At 45.2% G+C, this 20,866-nt stretch overlaps 1 protein-coding gene across 5 annotated transcripts in view; it reads right to left on the minus strand.

Annotated features, from left to right (window-relative positions):
• The window catches only part of MAPKBP1 (mitogen-activated protein kinase binding protein 1), a 57,230-nt gene extending 37,052 nt beyond the window's left edge, over positions 1 to 20,178 (minus strand). For 2 of the 5 annotated variants that reach the window (XM_084775555.1, XM_084775558.1), the window contains exon 1: positions 19,120 to 19,746. In XM_084775555.1, the coding sequence (XP_084631681.1) occupies positions 19,120 to 19,236 (117 nt within the window). In that variant the 5' untranslated portion in view covers positions 19,237 to 19,746. Of the gene's footprint in view, positions 1 to 19,119; positions 19,747 to 19,802 lie in introns of those variants that run through there. The other 3 variants (XM_084775557.1, XM_084775556.1, XM_084775554.1) reach the window with 3 other exon arrangements.
• Between the last annotated feature and the right edge of the window lie 688 nt (positions 20,179 to 20,866).

The raw sequence follows: 20,866 nt of genomic DNA on the forward strand, positions 1-20,866 counted from the left end.
TTTGAACAGTGTGGCTCAGAGCTGTAAGACTACTCACTCATTCATACTAGATAAAACAACATTTCCACTAGGTGTGGTGACACACGCCTTTAATCCCAGCACTCCAGAGGCAGAGGCAGGTGGATCGCTGTGAGTTCAAGGGCAGCCTGGTCTACAAAGTGAGTCCAGGACAGCCAAGGTTACATAAAGAAACCCTGTCTCAAAAAAACCAAAACTAAATACATACATAAAAATAAAAAAGAAACAGAATGAAAATGGATCATGCAGAACCAGGTCAGCCAGTGTATATGGGTTCAGAGTGTGTGAGTAGCCAGCACCACAGTGTAAAGTGTATTTGTGGGTGTGGGTAGCCAGCATCACAATGTAAAGTGTATTTGTGGGTGTGGGTAGCCAGCATCACAATGTAAAGTGTATTTGTGGGTGTGGGTAGCCAGCATCACAATGTAAAGTGTATTTGTGGGTGTGGGTAGCCAGCATCACAATGTAAAGTGTATTTGTGGGTGTGGGTAGCCAGCATCACAATGTAAAGTGTATTTGTGGGTGTGGGTAGCCAGCATCACAATGTAAAGTGTATTTGTGGGTGTGGGTAGCCAGCATCACAATGTAAAGTGTATTTGTGGGTGTTTCCAAAAGCGTGAAAGCTGGGGCTGCTCAGCAGTGAAGAAGAGCACTGGTTGCTCTTCCAGAGGACCCAGGTTAAACTTCCAGCACCCACATGGAGGTTCAGCAAGTGTCTACATGTATGTCTCTACACCACTTGTGTGCCTACCCTTGGAAGGCAGAAGAATCACCTACTACAGAGTAATCCAGTGTGTGGCAAAGATCACAAAAAGAACCAAGTCCTCAACAAGAAGAGGGGTGACATCTGGACAGGTTCAGGGAAGGGAAACAGGCAGGCTTTCACAGAAGGCAGCCTGGCCTAGTGGTGCAGAGTGTGGATGCGGTGTTTCCTAGCTATGGTTTCTGGGCATTTACAGTTCCTTTTTTGAAGCTAGACATTGTGGCACACAGAGAATGTATTTTATTATATTTATTTATTTATTTATTTTGTGGGTACCTATGTATCATGGTGCACATACATCATTCAAAGAAGAACTTGGGGGAGTCTGTGCTTTCCTTCTACCATGTGGGTCCCAGGGCTCAATCCTGGGTCATCAGGATTAGCAGCAAGTGTCTTTACCTGGTGAGCCATCTTTCCAGCCTCCTTACTGGATTTTTGATGGGTGAAAACACAGAAGGAATTCTGTGCAGAAGTTTGATGGTAGGAATGACAGAGAAGATAAAATTGTGTTCCAGAAAATTCTAAGTCTAGAGAGGTAGAAAGAAGGGGACTAGGAAGAATTGTTTGTTTGAGGTTAAGTCCTGCCTGGTCTGATATTTGCTACATAGCACAGGATGACCTCAAACTCATGGCAATCCTCCTGCCTCAGACTTTTGAGTTTTGGGATCACAGTTATGCCTTGCTCAAGAAAGATCTTGAGCACCAAACTAAGAGGGATAATCTTTAGGTTTAGGGGGGCCATGGGAGGAACACAAGAAAAGCTCCATGTGGTGAGATGAACCAAACGCAAACCTACAAGGAGGCAGTTATGAGGCTCAGGTGAGAAGTAATGAGATCTAGCCGAGCATGAAGACAGCTGCAGTAGAACAGAAACAACACATCCAAAACCACAAGACAAATAAAGCTGGCAATAAACGGGCACTCCAAGTACAACTGTGGAGGAAAAATAAAACACAGTGCTGAACCTCAAAAATAGCAAGTAAAGCAGTGCTATGGTCAAAGGCAGGACCTGGGTCCCCAAGGGGTAGGCAGTGTTCTGTTGGGGTGCTGGGCCTGTTTAGAGGAACTACAGAACACTCCATTCAGCAGCATCAAAGGATAAAAGCCTGGAGAGAGGTTAGGGGTAGAAATAGGTATTAAGACGTGTTCACAACAAGATAGGAGAAGACTGGAGGGAGAATGTTAGTTATCAGGCAGCGATACAGTCACCCCTAAAGGTCCACTCAGCAGCATTTTGGAAAAAACCCATTTTCATACTATGGAAGAGTTGGGGTACCCAGCAGCAGCGAGGGAGGAGAACCAGGAAGCCAGAAGAGCGGAGAGTTGCTACAAGGGAGGAGCACCAGTCAACATGAATGCTAAAAAGAGGCAAGAATAAGATTCCTCGGGTTTCAGAGCCATCTACACCAGGCCCAAGAAGCCCAGGCTGTTAAATTACACACAGCCTGTGAACTGTAGAGGGGCCTCGGCTGTTCTTAGTCAAGCTCCGCCCCTCCCTCCCCTGGCTTCCTCACTTGCTCTGCTAAGGAGAGGGCCCTGCCTCGACCAGACATAAACTGTGGTTTCTCCTTTCTTGGTTTGAGGGACCAGCACACTGGGAGTTTACTCATGTTATGAAGGGATTGCTCCCTCAAGATGGGGAGCTAAGAAGCCAGAGTCACTTCCAAAAGGCCAGGGCCATCTAGGATTTGGCTGACCTCAAACTGGTGAGAATTCCCCAAACAACTGAAAGTGGGCTGCTTTTGCTGCCATCTTGCTGGCCCTAGCTTCCCGGCTTCTCAATCCCACAGTGATAACCCCAGGGCATAAGTCATTCCCGACACATAGTGGCCTGCTGTTGCCAGAGACCCTGCTCCCTCCCTTCCTACAGGTTAAGAAAAACTGTTTACAGTGTCTTGTCTATTTTCTACACTCTAATCTCACAAAGCATATTTTCCACTGGGTTCTAAAAACTGCCACTTAGGCAAAAGCCACAGAGGAGCCTATGACCAGCAGGCTTTTCACAGAAACTTAGGCAGCTGCACAGAAACCCAGTGACTGAACCTAGGAGAAAGGACTCTGGCGATTCAGAGTAAAGTGTCATCCGGTTAGAGGGAAGAACAAAAAGGATCTTTCCAGGCAGGCAAACAGGCCTGGCCTCTCCACACTCGGCCTGATCTTTATCCGCTGTGTTTGATCTTATCATCCACAAAGAATACCAGAAACTAGTGACTCCAATATGAGTCTCAATTCAGAATTAATGGGAGCTGAGTGGATTCTCCTGTGCTGGGATTAAATCAGCCTCAGCATCTAAGGAAGGTCAATCTGCTACTGCATGGATAGAGATCCTCTAGCCCCAAGTCCCTGGAGACCAGCATTCTAGAACAAAGGTTGCCCAAACTTGGCCTAGCTATAGACTTACTTCACAGCCCACAACCCCAGACAGAGTTCTTACGCATTGCCTACATCCCTTCCCCGATCCTGAAGACTGTGTGCATGTGTGTGCATACGCACATGTATGTGGCATCTTTTATAGCTCTCCACCTCATTTTCTGAGACAGCCTATTTGAATCTGGAGCTTGCTGATTTGGATGATCAGAAGGTCAGTGATGGATTACAGGTGTGTGCCAGTGTCTATCTTCTTACAGAGATGCTGGAGCACAAACTCAGAGCCTCACGTTTTTGTGGTAGCATTGTACCAACTGACAAAGCTCCCCAGCCTCTACCTTTTTTTTTTTTAAGATTTATTTATTTATTATGTATACAATGTTCTTTCTGCATGTACAGAGGGCACAAGCTCTCATTACAGATGATTGTGAGCCACCATGTGGTTGCTGGGAATTGAACTCAGGACCTTTGGAAGAGCAGCCAGTGCTCTTAACCTCTGAGCCATCTCTCCAGCCGCCCACCCCCACGCCTTTTTTTTTTTTAAAGACAGGTCTCCCTAGGTATCTAGGATGTCCTGAAACAATCTTCCTACCTCAGGCTCAAGTAGCTGGAACTAGAGGTGAACAAAACTAAAGCTGGCTTTGCAAGATTCTGGGTTAAAAACACAAGAAAGGGTTATTAATCAGCATGCTACAAGCTCTCCAGTGTTAGATCTGTCTCAAGTCCCTGCTACTTGCGGGGTGACAGAGAAATGCTTGAGGCCAGGAGTTGTTGGTCAGCCTGGACAACATAGAGGACCCCTGTGTAAAAAAGGAAAACAAGAAAAAGAAAAGCTTCCCAAGTGGTCTAAGAATCAGGTTTTGAATTATAATATTTATGTTATTTTAAAACAGGGTCTCTCTATGCAATGCTGGCTATCCTGCAACTCTCTATGTAGACCAGGCTGGCCTCAAACTCACTGAGATCCACCTGCCTCTCACTGCCAAGTGCTAGGATTGAAAGTGTGCACCACTAGAGAGCTTGAACTATATTTAGAGACTAAGGCCAGGAGAACCATTGTAAGTTTAAAGCTAGCTTGAACTACATAGTAAGTAGTGAGTTCCAGGCCAACCTGTCTCAAAACTCAACAAAAAAAGCTAGAGAAGAGAAAACAGAGGGCCTTGGGGTAAGGTAGGGGTACAATACATGCCTTTCATGCTAGCTTCTTGTTTCTGTTTAGTTTTTAAAGATTGTACTTATTTATTTATTTAGTGCATGTGCACCCCATGCAAACATACCTGCAGAGTCCAGAAAAGGGTGTCACATCTTCTGGAACTGAATTAAAAGCAGTTATGAGCAGCATGACATGGGTGTGGGAACAGAATCAGATCCTCGGCAAGGATGGTGTGCCCTTTAACCACTGAGCCATCTCTCCAGCCCTGGCTTTAATTTTTTATTTTTTTTAATGTCACAACTTGGGCAGAGTGTAGTGATGTACGCCTTTAATCCCAGCACTTGGGAGGCAGAGGCAGGAGGATCTCTGTGAGCCTGAGTCCAGCCTGGTCTGCATAGTGAGTTCCAGAACAGCCAGGGCTATGTAGAGAGGCCCTACCTAAAAAAACCAAAACCAAAACAAAACCAAAATGTTACAACTTATTAGCAGTTGAAACAAGTCTATAAAATATGGGTTCTTGTCTCTCCTCACTAGATAGTTAAAAAAAAAAAAAAAAAGGCGGGAATGCGCGTTCCATAACGGCTGGCTCTGTATGTGGTCAGAATCTGGCTCTGCCTGGGCCATGCTGCAGCCTACGGTCACCTGCTTGGAGTAACTGGCATGCAGGGTTAGGAGAGAATCTGGTTTTCTGTGTAGATGAAGGAAGAAGCAAGAACACATCAAACTAAGGAAGAGGGAATAAAGGCGTCTTGCTAAAGAGGCCAGCTACAGCACAGTCACCATCACATGCCCGTCTAGTAAGCAGCCTCAACAGCCCAGTGCCGGGCAGAGGATGCCTTCTGACCCTCCCTTATCTTCCATGGTTACCAGAAAAGCAAAGATATGAGACAGTTAAATTCAGGAAGAATGGGGGAGGGAATTTTCCCCCTCTAATGTCAGACTTCTCTGTACTAAGACCAGAATCTCAAAGCTCTACAAACTCAAGTCTGGTCCTCAAAGAGCCTAATTAAAGCTAGATGTGGCAGCACACACCCACAATCCCAGGGAGTTAGAGGCAAGAGGATTAGAAACTCAGCTACACTGTGAGCTTGAGGGCAGCCTCCCTCAAACTATATGAGACCCTGTCCCAAGTAAGCATTTACCAATTTATACAGCTGAGGTGTTTCCCTCGACCCCCTTGTTTCCAACTTTGCCAGCAGGAAGAATACTAACAGTTCCTTAACAAGGCGACTTGCATAAAGTGAATGTGTGACTGACAAGATGCCTGTGGGGAGGCCCAGATGCTCCAGCTCAGTCAGACTTGTGCCACAAGACTCCCAAGTCCCAGGGCCTTCATCCATTTCCTGGATGTGGCAAAGGCTTTCGTATCAATCCCTGTCTGCAGTTGTTATTCTTTTTCTTGTCGTCAACTGAATAAAGTGTAAATGTTTGCACCTAGCATCAGCAGCCCTGAATTCTAATTCCATTTCCTACTATTCACCTACAAGAAACATGCACATTTGTCAATCCAAATTAATCATTACTCCCAAAAGGAGCCTCAGGGCTTTAGGTTGTATTTCTTCTGCCACTGTATACTGAATTCCTAGCTTCCATGCACAGATCAGTTCAAATGTCATATCCTCAGAGTCTGACCTTTCAGTGGTCTGAGTGTTGAAATTATGGGACATTTTCATTATTTCTTTCTCTACCTTTCAGTGGTCTGAGTGTTGAAATTATGGGACATTTTCATTATTTTTTTTTCTCTACCCTGAGTAAACTCTTTTCGCAAAGCATGTGTTGCTTTAAAAGAATCAAAACATTTTATTGACTAAACATCGGCAAGAAAATATTTTTAAAGATAGGAGAGAAGTAAAGCATCTCAGATTCACAAGGTTATCAGGGAGTTTCAAAAAAATTGAAAATTCTATTTTTATTTTTATTTTTGTGTGTGTGTGTCTATGTATGTTTGTTGGGGTATATGCATATGAGTCAGGAGCACAGGAGGGCCAGAGGTGTCATGTCCCCTGGAGCTGGTGTTACAGGTAGTTGTGAGTTGTGCTCTTGACCACCAAGGCCCAAGAAAGTATTTTTATGTTCTACCAATACATATATATATATACATATACACACATATGTATATGTGTGTGTGTATACATATATCCCAAACTACCTAGTTGATTATACCAGACATATTTTCAGTAATAGTTGTGTATAACTAATGAATATAGATTTTAGATTCCAAACATTTTATATTTAAACTTGAAATACATTCTAATTGGAGAAATTTTCATTTTTGATATCTTTTTTCTACTTACAAATATAATGCAGGCTTATTATTTCAGATTCAAATCTTATAGAACTACAGTGACAGCCCACTCATACTCACAAGTGATATTTGTAGCCTCACTTTTCCTGTGTACACACTACTAGATATGTATGTCTTCATGACATTAACAAAGCATGTTCAATCTGCTGTTGTCCTCCACATGTATCTTACATCTCACTGCATGTCAACAGACAGATTAACGTCATTCTTTTCAGCAGATAAAGGGAATTTCATTTCATACAAATGTGCCTTTCCATTGAAAGCTCCTTGGAGAGCATCAATGATTTCACTATTATGAAAAATGTTTTAAAATGAGGTGTTTCTTCTAGTGAGTATCACAGAATTATTTTAGCTATTGATCAGGTCTGACTGGATCTATACACTCACATCTTCATACAGCCTTAGTGGGGTTTGTTTTTATATTTTTTTAAAAAATGCATCTTCTTTGTGGTTGGTCTGTTTTAAGACATGGTCTTCCTGAGCCCAGGTTGGCCTTGAACTCTTGATCCTCTTACCTAGGTCTTATAAGTTTTGGGACTACAGGGATGCACCACAAAGATCAGCTTCACAAATGTTTAAATAGACACTTCACTGTAGTAACAAATTAGAAACTTAGTGAGTTATCAAATTACTATGTTTTCACACTGACTTTAAATTATTAGACTAAAACCACTGGGCTGATATAACTCTCAATTATTTAAAAATCAACAAATTAGCCTCCCCCAAAGAAATAACACTTCTCTGCTTTGTGGAAGGCATTGCTATTGTTCCCAATAGTTTTTGTTTTAACATAGGCAATTAGGGTTCACTCGTCCCCTGTGAGTTCATTAGTTTGACTTACTTTATGTGTGTGTGGGGGGGCTTTGACTGCGTATGTGTCTATGCATTACATGCATGCCTACATGTCCAGAGAGGTTAGAGGTGAGTGAAGATTCCCTGGAACCTCTGGCATTACACAAATGGTTGTGAACTGTCATATGGATCCTGGGACCTGAACCCAAGTCCTTTGAAAGAACAGCCAATGCTCTTAATCATGGAGCCATCGCTCCAGTGCCTACCTTGACTTTTTTCTTTTCTTTTATTGAGACAGAGTTTCTCTGTGTAATCTTGGCTGTCGTTGACTTGCTTTGTAGACCAGGCTAACCTCAAACTCACATCTATCCACCTGCCTCTGCCTCCCTGAGTGCTGGGATTAAAGTTGTGTGCCACCATGCCTGGCTCCTACTTTGACTTTTAATTGTAAAAAACTCATTGCTATAGCCCTGAAATAAATTATAATGTAGTTAGCATCAAAGGGGACATTGTGGGCTGGAGTGATGGTGCCGTGGGAAGGAATGCTTGCTGTACAAGTATGAGGACCTAATTCACATCCCCAGCACCCATATAAAAAGCTGGTATGGCTGGGCAGTGGTGGTGCATAGCTTTAGGAGGCAGAGGCTGGCAGAGCTCTGTGAGTTCGAGGCCAGCCTGGTCTACAGAGTGAGTTCCAAGACAGCCAAAGCTACACACAGAGAAACTCTGTCTTATAAAACAACAGCATAAAAAGTTGGTGTGATCCTATAACTCTGGCCTCATGTAGGTAAAGAAAAGATTGCTGGAGCTTGCTGGTCATAGGGCTAGATCCCAGTTCAAAGAGCTTGTCTTGAGGGAACAGGGCAGAAAATAATAGTGCAGGACACCAAGTGTCAGCATGTACACACACATGTACACATTCAACACACACACACACACACACACACACACACACACACACACACACACACACAGAACATAACTAACCCTTCTGTTCAGTTGGTATTGTTGACACGTGGTAAATCACTGGCAAGAAAAAGGTACTGAGGATATGTTAAATGTTGGAACAAAAGATGCCAGACCTCCAAAAATGGACTTCTCATAAATGTAAACCAGAAGGAATTTAATCTCACCAGCAATACTCTACAAATCTTTGTTCTCTGTTAACATTAGCAACCCTTACAACTGCGAAGTTATTTGGACCTCACATTTTAATGGTCACTAAATCTCATTTAAGCCTCTGGAAGGCACCAGGACTCAACTGTACAAATAAAGAGAGCAGCCACCTCCCTCTGACCGCTGAAGGGAGGAAGTTGTTGAGTAAGTGCGTGTGCGCACACGTGTCCGTGTCCGTGTCCGTGTGTGTGTGTGTGTGTGTGTGTGTGTGTGTGTGTTCCTGTGACTTCCCTCCTTCCACCCACTCTGCCCCAGCAGCCTGCTAACTCAAAGTGTGGTCCCAGGAAGGGGGCCCTGGGTGTGAGCAATGCTGGGGAGCACGGCCTGAGACCCACATTTTTGCACTTACAGGCCATACTTGTCTACTTGATAGAAGAAATAAAAAACCATACAGATCTGAGGTCGGGTAAGGGCAGACATCTGCTAGAGTAAATTTATAGCCCTGGAGCTCACGCGGATAAAGGGAGTCAGGTAAGCAAGTGACCTCATTTCTGCTTGTGTTCAAATTCACCGAATCCTGTCATCACCCAGGTCAGTCCTGGCATCGCACATTTGGGATATTTCTGTTTTTCACAAAAATAAAGATTTCATTCAGCATTCTCCATGATTTAAAAAAAACAAAGTTGGTTATGGGCTAAAATTACAAAGAGGTACAGCTGGAGGGAAAAAAATCTAGCATTACACTAGGTCCTCCTCAAGAACACAAGAGATGCTATCAGCCTGCCAAACAATACCTCAGACGAAAACCCAGCCATCCCCGCTGCCCCAGAGATGACCAAGGCATCAGCTCCCCACCATTTCTAAAAGCAGCAGCACTGCTTGTAGTTCACAGGCATCTGGAACCACACAGCTGCCACAACTTGACGTCTAATTACCCACAGACCCACAAGTTAAATGCTTCCTAATGTACCACAGGGCAAGCATGGAGGAAAGAGTCAGGAAAGCACAGGGATGAGGAGAGAAGCAAGAACACAGACAGGCAAAGGCTGTTAGACGGTGGAGCTAAGGCAGCAGAGGACAGAGTAAGTGCACTGTGTGTTCTCAACTGCTGTCTGTCTGTCTGTCTGTCTGTTTTTGAGACTGGATATTATGTAGCCCAGGATGAATTCCCCATGATCTTGAACTCCCCAGCCTCCTGTTCCCCCTTTCCAAGTGCTGAGATTATAGGCCTGTGCCACAATACCCTGATAAAACAAACACAACAACAACAACAACAACAACAACAACAACAACAAGCGGGCTAGGAGAAGGATGGCTCAGCAGTTTAGAGCACTGGCTGTTCGTCCAGAAGACCAGGGTTCAATCCCCAGCACCCACTGTCTGTAACTCCAGCTCCAGACGATCCAACACCCTCACACAGATATATATTCAAGAAAAACACCCATTAACATAAAATAAAATCATTTAAGAAACAAACAAACCCCACCGTCTCCAACCTGTACACAGTACACTGGCTGTAACAATCCTAGACATGCTTTTGAAAATGAAGATTCCCTTGGGAGGGATACAGAATATAGATTACGTTTGGGCTTTGGAACTACAGAAGCCAAGCTTTGAACTCCAGCTCAGGGTACTATCCATCATCCATCTGAACTGTCATCAGTTTCCAACATATATGGTAGAAGCAATTTTTCATGATATACTATTATGTTTCATAAACTTTTCTCTGCGTTATATTTCATATTTTTTAAAAAGTTTTCTTTCTCTGTTACATGCCAGCACCTTAAAGGGGTCAGGTGAACATACCAAGAAATGGCGGGAGGCACCACTAAAGTGAGACAGATCTCTCATCAAGGAAAGGGAATGCTCAAATCACAAAGAATAGGGTGGGCAGTCTGGCTCCCAGGTACATCACTTGTCTATTAGGCCAAGGCCTAGAGTTCTAGCCCCAGCACCAATAAAAACAAAATGTGCAAAGAACAGCAACAAAACCCACACAAGTCCTCCCTTGTCATGAAGCCTCTAAAAGAGCATTTGACAAAGTATGTGTATGTGTGTGTGGGGGTGGGTGGGGATGGCTGATATCAGCCATATGGTTGCACAAAGTGTTCCCAGATCTTCAAGTCAATTTAAATCTCAACTATGAGCAAAGTGGAGAGGAGGGAGGGCATCTTCAGCCTCATGTCAGCATTGGGGGAGGATGAGATGCGAGCTTAGAAGCCAATCTTTAGCAAATGCTTGTTTTTACAGAGTAGGAAAATCTGAAAAAGCATCACAAAGACTTTCTGTTGCAGTGCGAGGGAGTGAAGTGCACTCCCAGCACTCTGAGGAGACACCACCATAAACCAGGCTTAGAAACACTATGACTGCTATGGCATGGCGGTGCTCCCTGCACTCCAGCACACAGTAGGCTAACGCAGTAGAAGGGCTGTGAGTTCAAACCCAGCCTACAATACTTAGCAAAGGTTTGTCCCAAAAAGAAAAAAAGAAAAAGCAAGAGAACCATGGCCTTGCTGTTGCAAGTGCTGAATAAGGAAGGAGGTGGAAAAATCTCAACACTCAAAAATTCAAATCCTAAGGATTCCTGCTGCTCAGTGTGGCTGTCATGCTCACCTTTGTTCTCCCTTGCTCCCTGCCCCCTTTTAAAGTGTTAAGTAGGAGGTAGTGGAAGTTAAGGGCGTGGGGAGCAGAAGCCTCTAACCCCAGCATTGGGAGGCAGGGCTGAGGGAAGAGAACTACCATGAATTCAAGGCTAGCCTGGGTTACACAGAAAGTTCTTGTCTTAATAAAAATAAACCTCTGAGATGGCTCAGAGGTTAAGAGCACTGTCTGCTCTTCCAGAGGTCCTGAGTTCAATTCCCGGCAACCACATGGTGGCTCACAACCATCTATAATGTGATCTGAGGCCCTTTTCTGACATGCAGGTATACATGTAGATAGAGTATTCATATGTAAAATAAAATAAATAAATCTTAAAAAAGAAAAAAAGAAACAATCGCAAGCAGACCAGCTGTCATCCTCATCAGATCAGCCATGCTTTAACTGCCGACTGTTACAGCCTTTCAGAGAAGAGGGTGGGGTGCGGGGTTGGGGGGGTCACTGCTTCCTCTGCACCTCGCAGACGCCTGTATGTGATTCTATCCTAAATGTGGGTATGCCATGCTGTCAGGTGTCTGAAGAGGAGCTAGAGCAGACAGGCTGGGGAGAGTAAGTGGTAGAAGCCCTGTCTACACAGCTATGGAGAAGCCTTCATCCACGTCCAGTGAAGACTTTCCATTATGGCTACTCTGGTATCCCCCATGTGTCGATGCCCCTCTCCCCACAATAAGCTCACTGGCTCCCCAGGGTGGATTCTGGTGGAATGTGACTTGGGTTTCCAATCACTGGGACTTCATGAGGAAGGAGCAGGTGCTGTTGATGTCTCCCTAGGGGTGGAATTCTCACACAGAAGAATAGTAAACACCAAAAAAGGTGGCTCAGCCTCGATCTGCATTCTAGGAGAGCTGGAGTGCTGTGGAAAGGCAGCTGACAGAACACCCTTTGCTCTGTACTGACCAAGGAGAAGAAAGAGGCTTAGCTTGTGGCAGTGCAAACAGATGTCTAACATAACAAAGCCTACTGAAAACACTGTAGCTTCCCCTAACAACAGCGCTGTCTGAACATGAGGTAAAACCAACAGATATTCTCAGGACAGTTTGTAGCCGATGTTCACAGAGAAGCTTAGTTTGAATAAATAGTCCCAGATTTCAAGCTCTTGACTGTTCTCCAAAGGGCAGTGATAACAGTTCCACACCCAGGGGAGAGTCTAGGGGTGGAGGATGGGGCAGAGAATCAGGCAGAAGCCTCTTATCTACCTGCGTTTCCTCATTCATCAAAAATTAAACCATGCCGTGCGGTGGCACATGCCTGTGGATCTCTGTGAGTTCAAGCCTGGTCTACAAAGCGAGTTCAGGACAGCCAAGACAACACAGAGAAACCCTGTCTCAAAAAACAGAAGAGGAGAAAAAGGAGGAGGAGAGGTGGAAGAAGAGGAAGAGGAGGAGGGAGAGGAGGAAGAAGAGGAGGAAGAGGAAGAAGAGGAAGAAGAGGAGGAGGAAGAAGAGGAGGAGGAAGAGAAAGAGAAGAAGAAGAGGAAGAAGAAGAAACACACAAGTCACAAATGGAAGTGAAGTGAGAGAAATTCCAATGTCCAGTTGGTAGGAGCTCAGGCCGATTCAGTGGGGTAAGGTAGGGCTTGGAGACATGATATAGTGTGGTGGTAGACTATTTGCCTAGCCATCTGAGTCTCTGATTTAATCCTAGCACTGCAAAAGAAAAAAAAATTGCCAAAGGCTGATCCAACCGGATAGCCTGGCCTGAACAGCAAAGTGAGAGAGGAACTCTGGAGTGAGCGCAGCCGCGGAGATGAGCAGAGCCTCTGGAGACAACTCAGCCTGAAGAGGCTGAAGGGTGTTTTCACACAGTGAAGGAAGAGGTGTCACTGGGTTGAGCAGAAAGGACTCCTCTCTCAGAAGGAATCACTGTAAAGGCTGGAGGTACCTGAAGGAAGATGGTCAGACAAAAGCCGATGAGTAGCACTGTTCATGGCACACCACCTGATCGAAGGATTTCAAGACACTTCATAAGCCTCAATACAGAACACACAACAGCCTAGCTCTGGGGAGGCTGAGGCAGGAGGACACAGAGTTTAAGGGGAGTAGGGGGCTAAGCTACTGGCTGAGACCTCTTTTCTAGTCTATCCCAAGTGTAGTTCAGAGAGTATATATCAAAGAATGAAATCTGTTCATTCCTAGGAGTCCCAGAGTAAGCCGGTCCAGGAATGGTGAGACGTAAAACTGGCCCCGGCTCATCAGATGGTATCATCTAGTTTCCCGCTCTTCAGGGAAACTCCTGGGGCACTGTGTTAGTAAGACAACAACTGACGCCATCGGTCTGACCTCACAGCAGTGCAAGCCTCTTAGATCCACCCCAACATAGTTTATGCAGCTCTGAGTCCAGAAGACAAAGGATAAAACACTACTGAAGGAAAAGAGCATACATCCCAGGCTGGACTGCTGGACTGTCAGTAAGCCTCAGTGAGGACTTGGGTATGAAACCAACAGAAGGCAGGAATGTAGTGCTCAGGCCTGAGGTACATAACCGGCAGTGGCTTCCGATAGAACTTAATATCCACACAGTTACCAAAGGCCACTCTAGAGGCTCCACTTCCACTGTGAGAACGGGTCCTGGAACAAGGTTTACTTTCTTTAGTTTTTGAGACAGGGTCTCACAGAATCCAGGCTGGTATCAACCTTCCCCGTGCTGGGATTGTAGGTGTGTGCTCCTGTGCTTGATGTGTGTGGTGCTGGGGATGGGACCCAGGGTGTCGTGCATGCTAGGTAAGCACTCTGCCAACTGAGCTGCATCCCCAGGCCCCAGGATGCTTATTTTAAAAATGTTAACAGTCTGAGGTCCCACTAACCATTCTTCCAGGCCATCAGCATCAAGGTAGCCCTGATGATTCACAAATGCTTTGAAAATAAGTATAGTTCCCTCTACCAAAAAAAGCAGAAAAGGCTTTTTCGATACTAATATCTGGGCTCAAAAGCTGAGCAAAGAGCCAGACATGGTGGCGCATGCCTTTAATCCCAGCACTTGGGATAGAAAGGCAGGCAGATCACTGTGAGTTTGAGGCCAGCCTGGTCTACAAAGTTGAGTCCAGGACAGCTAAAGCTACACAGACAAACCTTGTCTCGAAAAACCAAAAACCAAAAAAACAAAATAACAAAACCAAAAAACCAAAACAAACCAAACCAAACCAAAACAAAACAAAAAACAAAAACCCTGCACAAAAGCTGAAATTAGATTCCTGCTAGTTCGCATTCGTTCATGAACCCTACCTACACACTCTTCTTAGAGATACCGTACATAGTAACAGGCCCAAAGTTACACCGGGTATCCACACAGGGAAGAACAAGAATAGCTGTGCGGTTCTAAGATCGGGCTAGAAACCAGTCGCCCGGCCTGGTGTTGTCAGAAGGAACAACATACAATGTAGACCAGAGTAACAGTGACTAAGATGATTTTAAAGCAACCCCTCAGCACAGGCAATCCTTCTGTGTCCTAGCTTCAATTCTGCCAGCTCAGCCTCAGCCCGCTCCTGTCCTTTGTAAAAACAGAATGACCCAAGCTCCCTCTACAGAAAATCTTCAGGAACTTTGGGAAAAGATGAGGAGAGAAGAGGGTTAGCTACCAAGAGCGCACACACTTCATCCTAAAGAAAACAGCCTCGGCTGAGACCTGAGATCAGAGTGACAAAGGTGAAGGATTTGGGCTTGGAAGGTATTTACAACCGAGAGCTTCAAGTGTTTCAGGAGTCTGCAGACCTAGCATGAAATCTCAAACCAGACTTCTCCAATACTCTACTGTAGAAACCCCCTTCCCCGTGAAAAAGCTTGATAAAATAAATCTCAGTGCTCATTTAATCTATCTATAGTAACGAAAGCCTCCCCTTTACTACTCTCCCACCTAGGCTTTAAGCCATACTTAGCCATTTTAATAGCTCTCTCCTGAATAAAAAGCCCTTAGTGAGCATGCTCTCTCTATTTCTTTTCCATCATTTCATTACTCTGGGTTTTGATTTCTCAAGAGATCACAATGCTTCCTGGCCGTTTTTTACTGTCCTGGACATCCAAGTGCACCTACACTGACATCTCTGTCTCAATCCCACGCTCCTTTCCTTCTCACTATGTGGTTTACACTGAACCTCACAGCGGGCTGTGAAAGGGATAAAGAACGTGTTTCCTGTTGTCTTTAGAAAAAGAAGACACAAAGCCAGGTGCAGTGGCACATGCCTGTAATCCCAGAGGCAGGCGGATCTCTGAGTTCAAGGCCAGCCTAGTCTACAGAGCAAGTTCCAGGACACCCAGGGCTACACAGATAAACCCTGTCTCAAAAAACCAAAAGAGAGAGAGAGAGAGAGAGAGAGAGAGAGAGAGAGAGAGAATGAAGACATGGGGAGTGGAGAGATGGGTCAGTGGTTAAAAACACCCACTTACTGCTCTTCTTTGGGTCCTGAGTTCAATTCCCAGCACCCACATGGCAGCTCAACTGTCTGACACTGTCTTCTGGTGTGCAGATATACACGCAGACAAAGTACCCATGAATATAAAGTGCATAAATAAATCTTTTTTTAAACTGAAAATGAAGACACACATAAAAAGACAACTAGAGATTGGCTTCAAAGAAGCAGAACTAGTCAGGGAAGTCCCTCTGGCTCTGGAAGACATGGAGACGGATCTAGACATAAATGGAAAGTTTGGTGATGCAAAATGCTATGATTCAAAACAAGTTTGAGGCCTGTCTTGGCTACGAGGCTCCGTGAGTTAATAGCTGCATAATGCTATGGATCCCTCCTTCCTTGCCTCCCATGTCTTTTTATCTTCCAGTTTTGTTTCAAAATTAGCTGCCATGGCCAGGAACAGTAGCGCACAACTGTCGCAGCACTCAGGAGGCTGAGGAAGGAGGATCTCCAACTAGAAGCAAAGCCAGCCTGGGCTACATAGGAAGTCCCAGGCCAGCCTGGGCTATATTGAGACCCTATCTCATAAAACAACACAAAATAAAATCAAGTATCCATGAATCCATGCCACAGTTACCTTGGTTACTGTGAATTAGGGAAACTCATAAGCTAGGTCCTACGTGGGTTAACAGAGCAAGCTTTTACAACACCCGTAGGTAGAAAGCCTTCACCGAGGAGTATCTGAGAAGGCAGGCACACAAACACAGCTTATGATACCAGTTTAAAAAGTCAGCACTAACTTCCTACTTGGAACAAGGATGTTTAATAGTGATGCCAGAAATATCTTCCTCTTACTGTTTTCCTAGAGTGACCCTCTCTTGCCTCAGGACTCAGTTCAAATATCCCTTCTTCTGTGAAGTCTTTCCTAACTCTTTCCCCTGTAATCCCATCAACTTGGTGCATATTTCTAGAACTACACTTAGCAAATCTGGTTGGAATTACTTGTTTACATGTCTAATTAGCTTCAAGCAAGCTCCTTGGTGGCAAGGATAGTGTTTTAGTCATCACTGGATATTCACCCAATAGGCACTCAACAAACACTTGCTGAACACATTAATGATGGCAGATATGGGAAATCTTAAAGATTGGCCATGGCATCGTCCAGACTCTAGGCCACTTCAAGGTTAAGCACTCATACTACAGGCTAAACTCCCATAATATATCCCTACTATGTGTATCAATCTTGGGAAAAAAAAAAGCCCAAAGATAAGAGAAAATTGGCCTAATAGTGCTGCATGAATCAGCAAAGGTACCTGCTGTGGTGGGGAATCGCAGTAGGAGGTGCTGAGGAGATAGACAGGAGGGCCAGGGATTGGAAGACAGCCTGAAGTACGTCTTTAGGACCAGTAAGGAGGCTTGGCAGGGAAAAGTGCTTGCTTGCCATGTTGGCATCCACACCACCACATGGCACATGAGCACCTGCTCTCACACATCACAGTATGATAACAACAGCAATAATAATAATTAGTAAAAAGGTAAAAACAAATGGGCAAAGAGAGTTGTATCTAAGAGTTCTTAAATTGGCGGACCCATTCTTCTGCCTCTAGAGAATAAGAACAATTACTACTAATAATCCATGACCCGAGCACTAGTGGTGCACACCTGTAATCCCAGCATTCTGGGAGGCAGAGGCAAGAAGACCTCGGTGAGTTTGAGGCCAGGCAGGTCTACAAAGTGAGTCTAGGACAGCAAGGGCTACAGAGAGAAGAAACCCGGTCTCAAAAACCCAAAAAATAAAATAAAATAAATAAATAATCCTTGAAAGGGGCACCAATCCCACTACCATAAAAACAACTGGCAAGTTTTTAATTCAATAGAATCCCTGTTAGAATAGTCGGGAAAGCTGTTCACCTTACCAAAGCCAATTACGTCTCTGCTAAGGAACCCACTAAGTCCTTCCAGAACTCTGCTATGTTGTCCATTAGAATCTAAATCTTTGTGAAACAGGTTTGCTCATCTCTGAAGAGTCGCAGGCATGGCAATAAAATGTGGCTGTCTCAAAGGACTCTGTTCTTGGCAGCCCTGTACCACACAAGTTATTATGCTTACAGGCTGCCAATAAGACAAAAGTCTAATCTGATCCTGTGAGAATGGTGCTCCAGACTCCCTCAAGGGATTAAATGTATTCTACTTTTGTATGCCCAAAATTGTGGGGACCAGCAAAGCTTACTAAAACATAAGCAGGGCATGACAGAAACCCCAGCACTAAGGACACCATGGCAGGGGTTTGTGGTTTGAATCCATCCAGGAACCCCAGCACTAAGGACACCATGGCAGGGGTTTGTGGTTTGAATCCATCCAGGACTATGTAACAAGACTCTTGTCTTGAAACAAAACAAACTCAAAACCAAATAAATAAAAAACAAGCTTAAGGACCAAAACCCAGACAAGTATAAGAATGGGAGATAAGGGCTGGAGAGATGGCTCAGAGGTTAAGCGCACTGACTGCTCTACCAAAGGTCCTGAGTTCAATTCCCAGCAGCCTTATGGTGGCTCACAACCATCTACAATGTGATCTGGAGCCCTCTTCCGGCATGCAGCTGTACATGCAGACAGAGCACTGTATACACAATAATAAATAAATAAATCTTTAAAAAAAAGAATGGAAGATAAACATCTGCCCAGAAAAAAGGATGCCGGCATACAGTAACCAGAACAAGCAGTGTGCAAGGGCAAACTAGGAGAGCTGTCCTTCTGGATACACGTGACTTCTTCATGTTATCATGAGAAACCAAGGAACTCCAATTAAATAAATGTAGGTTTTCTTTTTTTAAAGTATATTTCTTTCTTAGTGGTGGGCATGTATGCAGGCACATGTGGAGGTCAGAGAACTACTTCCGGGAGTTGGTTTACTCCTTCGACCATGTGGGTCTGAGGAATCCAAATCAGGAGGTCGATCAGGCTTATCTGGCAAGTATGTCTTTACCAGCTGAGCCATCTTGCCAGTCCAATCTTCTACATCTTTTTTTTTTTTTTTTTAAAGGCAGGAACGGGGTCTCACTATGCACACCACAGCTGTCCTGAAACTTATTATATAGACCAGGCTGAACTTGCCTCTGACTCCCTAGTGCTGGGATACAGGTATGTATCACCAAGCTTGGCCTAAAATTGTTCTGAGGTCTTAGATGAAGTGTTTTAGTATATTTCTTTTTGCTAATATAGTCCGGCATTATAACCCCAACTGTTACACTTAACTATACATTAGTCACAGCTAGGTCCTTTACAGAGTATGTGATCTCACTGTCCTCTTCCAAGAAGAGAAACTGAGTCATAAAATGTCAACTTGCTTCCCCAAGCACACACTTAGTTTGAACTGAGGTCCTGTGAAACCCAGGTTGGCTTCTTCCTATGCACTTCTTCCCATGGCTGAGTCTCAGCATGCCCTCCCACGCCTGCTGTTGTTCTTCCAACTTCAAATCAAGTCATCACAGATAAGCATATTTGATCTTTCAGAGGCTGCAGAGAAATTTCACCGACCCCCTCCACCCCCAAGAAAGAGGAACAAGGTACACGAGAGGGTCAAGTTGGCTCCCAATAGGGCTCACCTTGGAGCTGAGGTCCTCTCGCCGGTTTCCTGCTTTACTTCTCCGTAATTTGATGGATGGGGACCGCAGCAAATTCTTGATGCGGCTGGTAATGGTTGACCCTTCCCCAGCCATCATAACGAGGAGCCCCTAAGGACAGTCCCTGGCCTAGCCTTAGGACTTGTCTCAACCGTGGTACTGCCTTCTCGCTCAACACGGCTTTCGGATGCGCACTTTCACTGGCCTGAGATGGCAGAAGCAACCTTAGCATCACAGTAGGTGTCTTCTGCCTGTCAGCAGCTCTTACTATGGGCTTTCCCTATCTTGATCCCCACCCTAGCCTGCTAGATTTCTTACGAGGGGAGGACGACCCCTAGAGTGAAGAAATGTCTGGCCCACGCCTGCGAGAGGCGTTTAACTGTTGTATGGGATGGGCTCTAGGAGGGCTGGTGACTAGTCTGGCGCCGGTTACAGCCCGAGTGTTCCCATGGTAACTGTGGTGTCCAAGGGAGGAGGCCGCCGAAGCCACCGGCAAGGGGCAGGAGCACTGCGCTGGCTGCCGCGGCTCGCGCTGGCCCGATCTGATGAGGGGGGGGGCCTCCCTCCCCGACCCCGGCCTTGGGAGCTCGCTTCCCGCCCCCCGCCCCCTCCACTACCCGCTCCAGAAACCCCTACTACTCGTCAGCGCCCCCGTTCGCTCGGACCCAGCTCACTGCGCCCTTGGGCATCGCGCTCGACGGCTTCAGCTCCGCCGCGGCAGCCTCTGGAGAAGCTATGGTGGCACCAGCGGCTCAAAACGCGAACTAGAGCCTAGGCCCAGCTGCGCTCTGGGAGGGCGGGGCCTAGGCAAAGGGAGTGTGGTCTGTAGCAGATCGGCTCCCGATTGGGCGAGCGATGCCTGTGGAGGCGGAGCCAAGGAATGAACCTTGGAGGCAGTGGGCTCGGGATTCTCTGCTCAGTATAATTGTAGATACCGCTCTTAAAGGAAGGTGAACATAACAAGGCTTTAGAATAGAGAGAACAAGGCCTTTTACGGTATTTTCAGGCCTGATCCCCCAGAGAACTTCCCAGAGGCCCAAGACGATAACCACGCCCCCGGGCCTAAGATTGATATTTGGTAGGCCTGAGAGACCACAGCTGAAATTTAATTAACTCATTAAAAAAAAAAAAGTTGGGATGCTGCCAAAAGAACTCCTTTCCACTCCAAGTGCTGGGATTTAACGCGTTGGAATAGTTTCTAATACAGCCAGCCTAACACAATGATTCCATGTAGCAGCTCAATTCATATACTTCTGAACAACCTGTTAATGATGGAATACTCAAGCCTCCAAGAGCCTTAGGTAGGCTGAGAACAGAGAAAGCAATCAACTGCAACTATGACATAACCCATCATTTCCTTAGCCACCAACATCCTTACAGCACTTTATTCACAGCGTTAATGGTATTTTGCTATTCCGGATCTTTTCTCAGCTTTCTCAAAATTTGCAAACACCTCTAGAGCTGACACTGAAATCAAGCTTGCTGCTATTGTTTTTTTTTTTTTTAATTTTTCTAGTTTATGGAGATAGGGGGAATATCACATACTCATGCTTCATAGATATGTAACTAGAATTTTTCATCTAGTTACTACTTTAAGAAATTAGGCCGGGCGTGGTGGCGCATGCCTTTAATCCCAGCACTCGGGAGGCAGAGGCAGGTGGATCGCTGTGAGTTCGAAGCCAGCCTGGTCTACAAAGCGAGTCCAGGACAACTAAGAATACACAAAGAA

The sequence above is a fragment of the Acomys minous genome (assembly GCF_964271855.1).
Source record: "Acomys minous genome assembly, chromosome: 3".
Classification (NCBI taxonomy): domain Eukaryota; kingdom Metazoa; phylum Chordata; class Mammalia; order Rodentia; family Muridae; genus Acomys; species Acomys minous.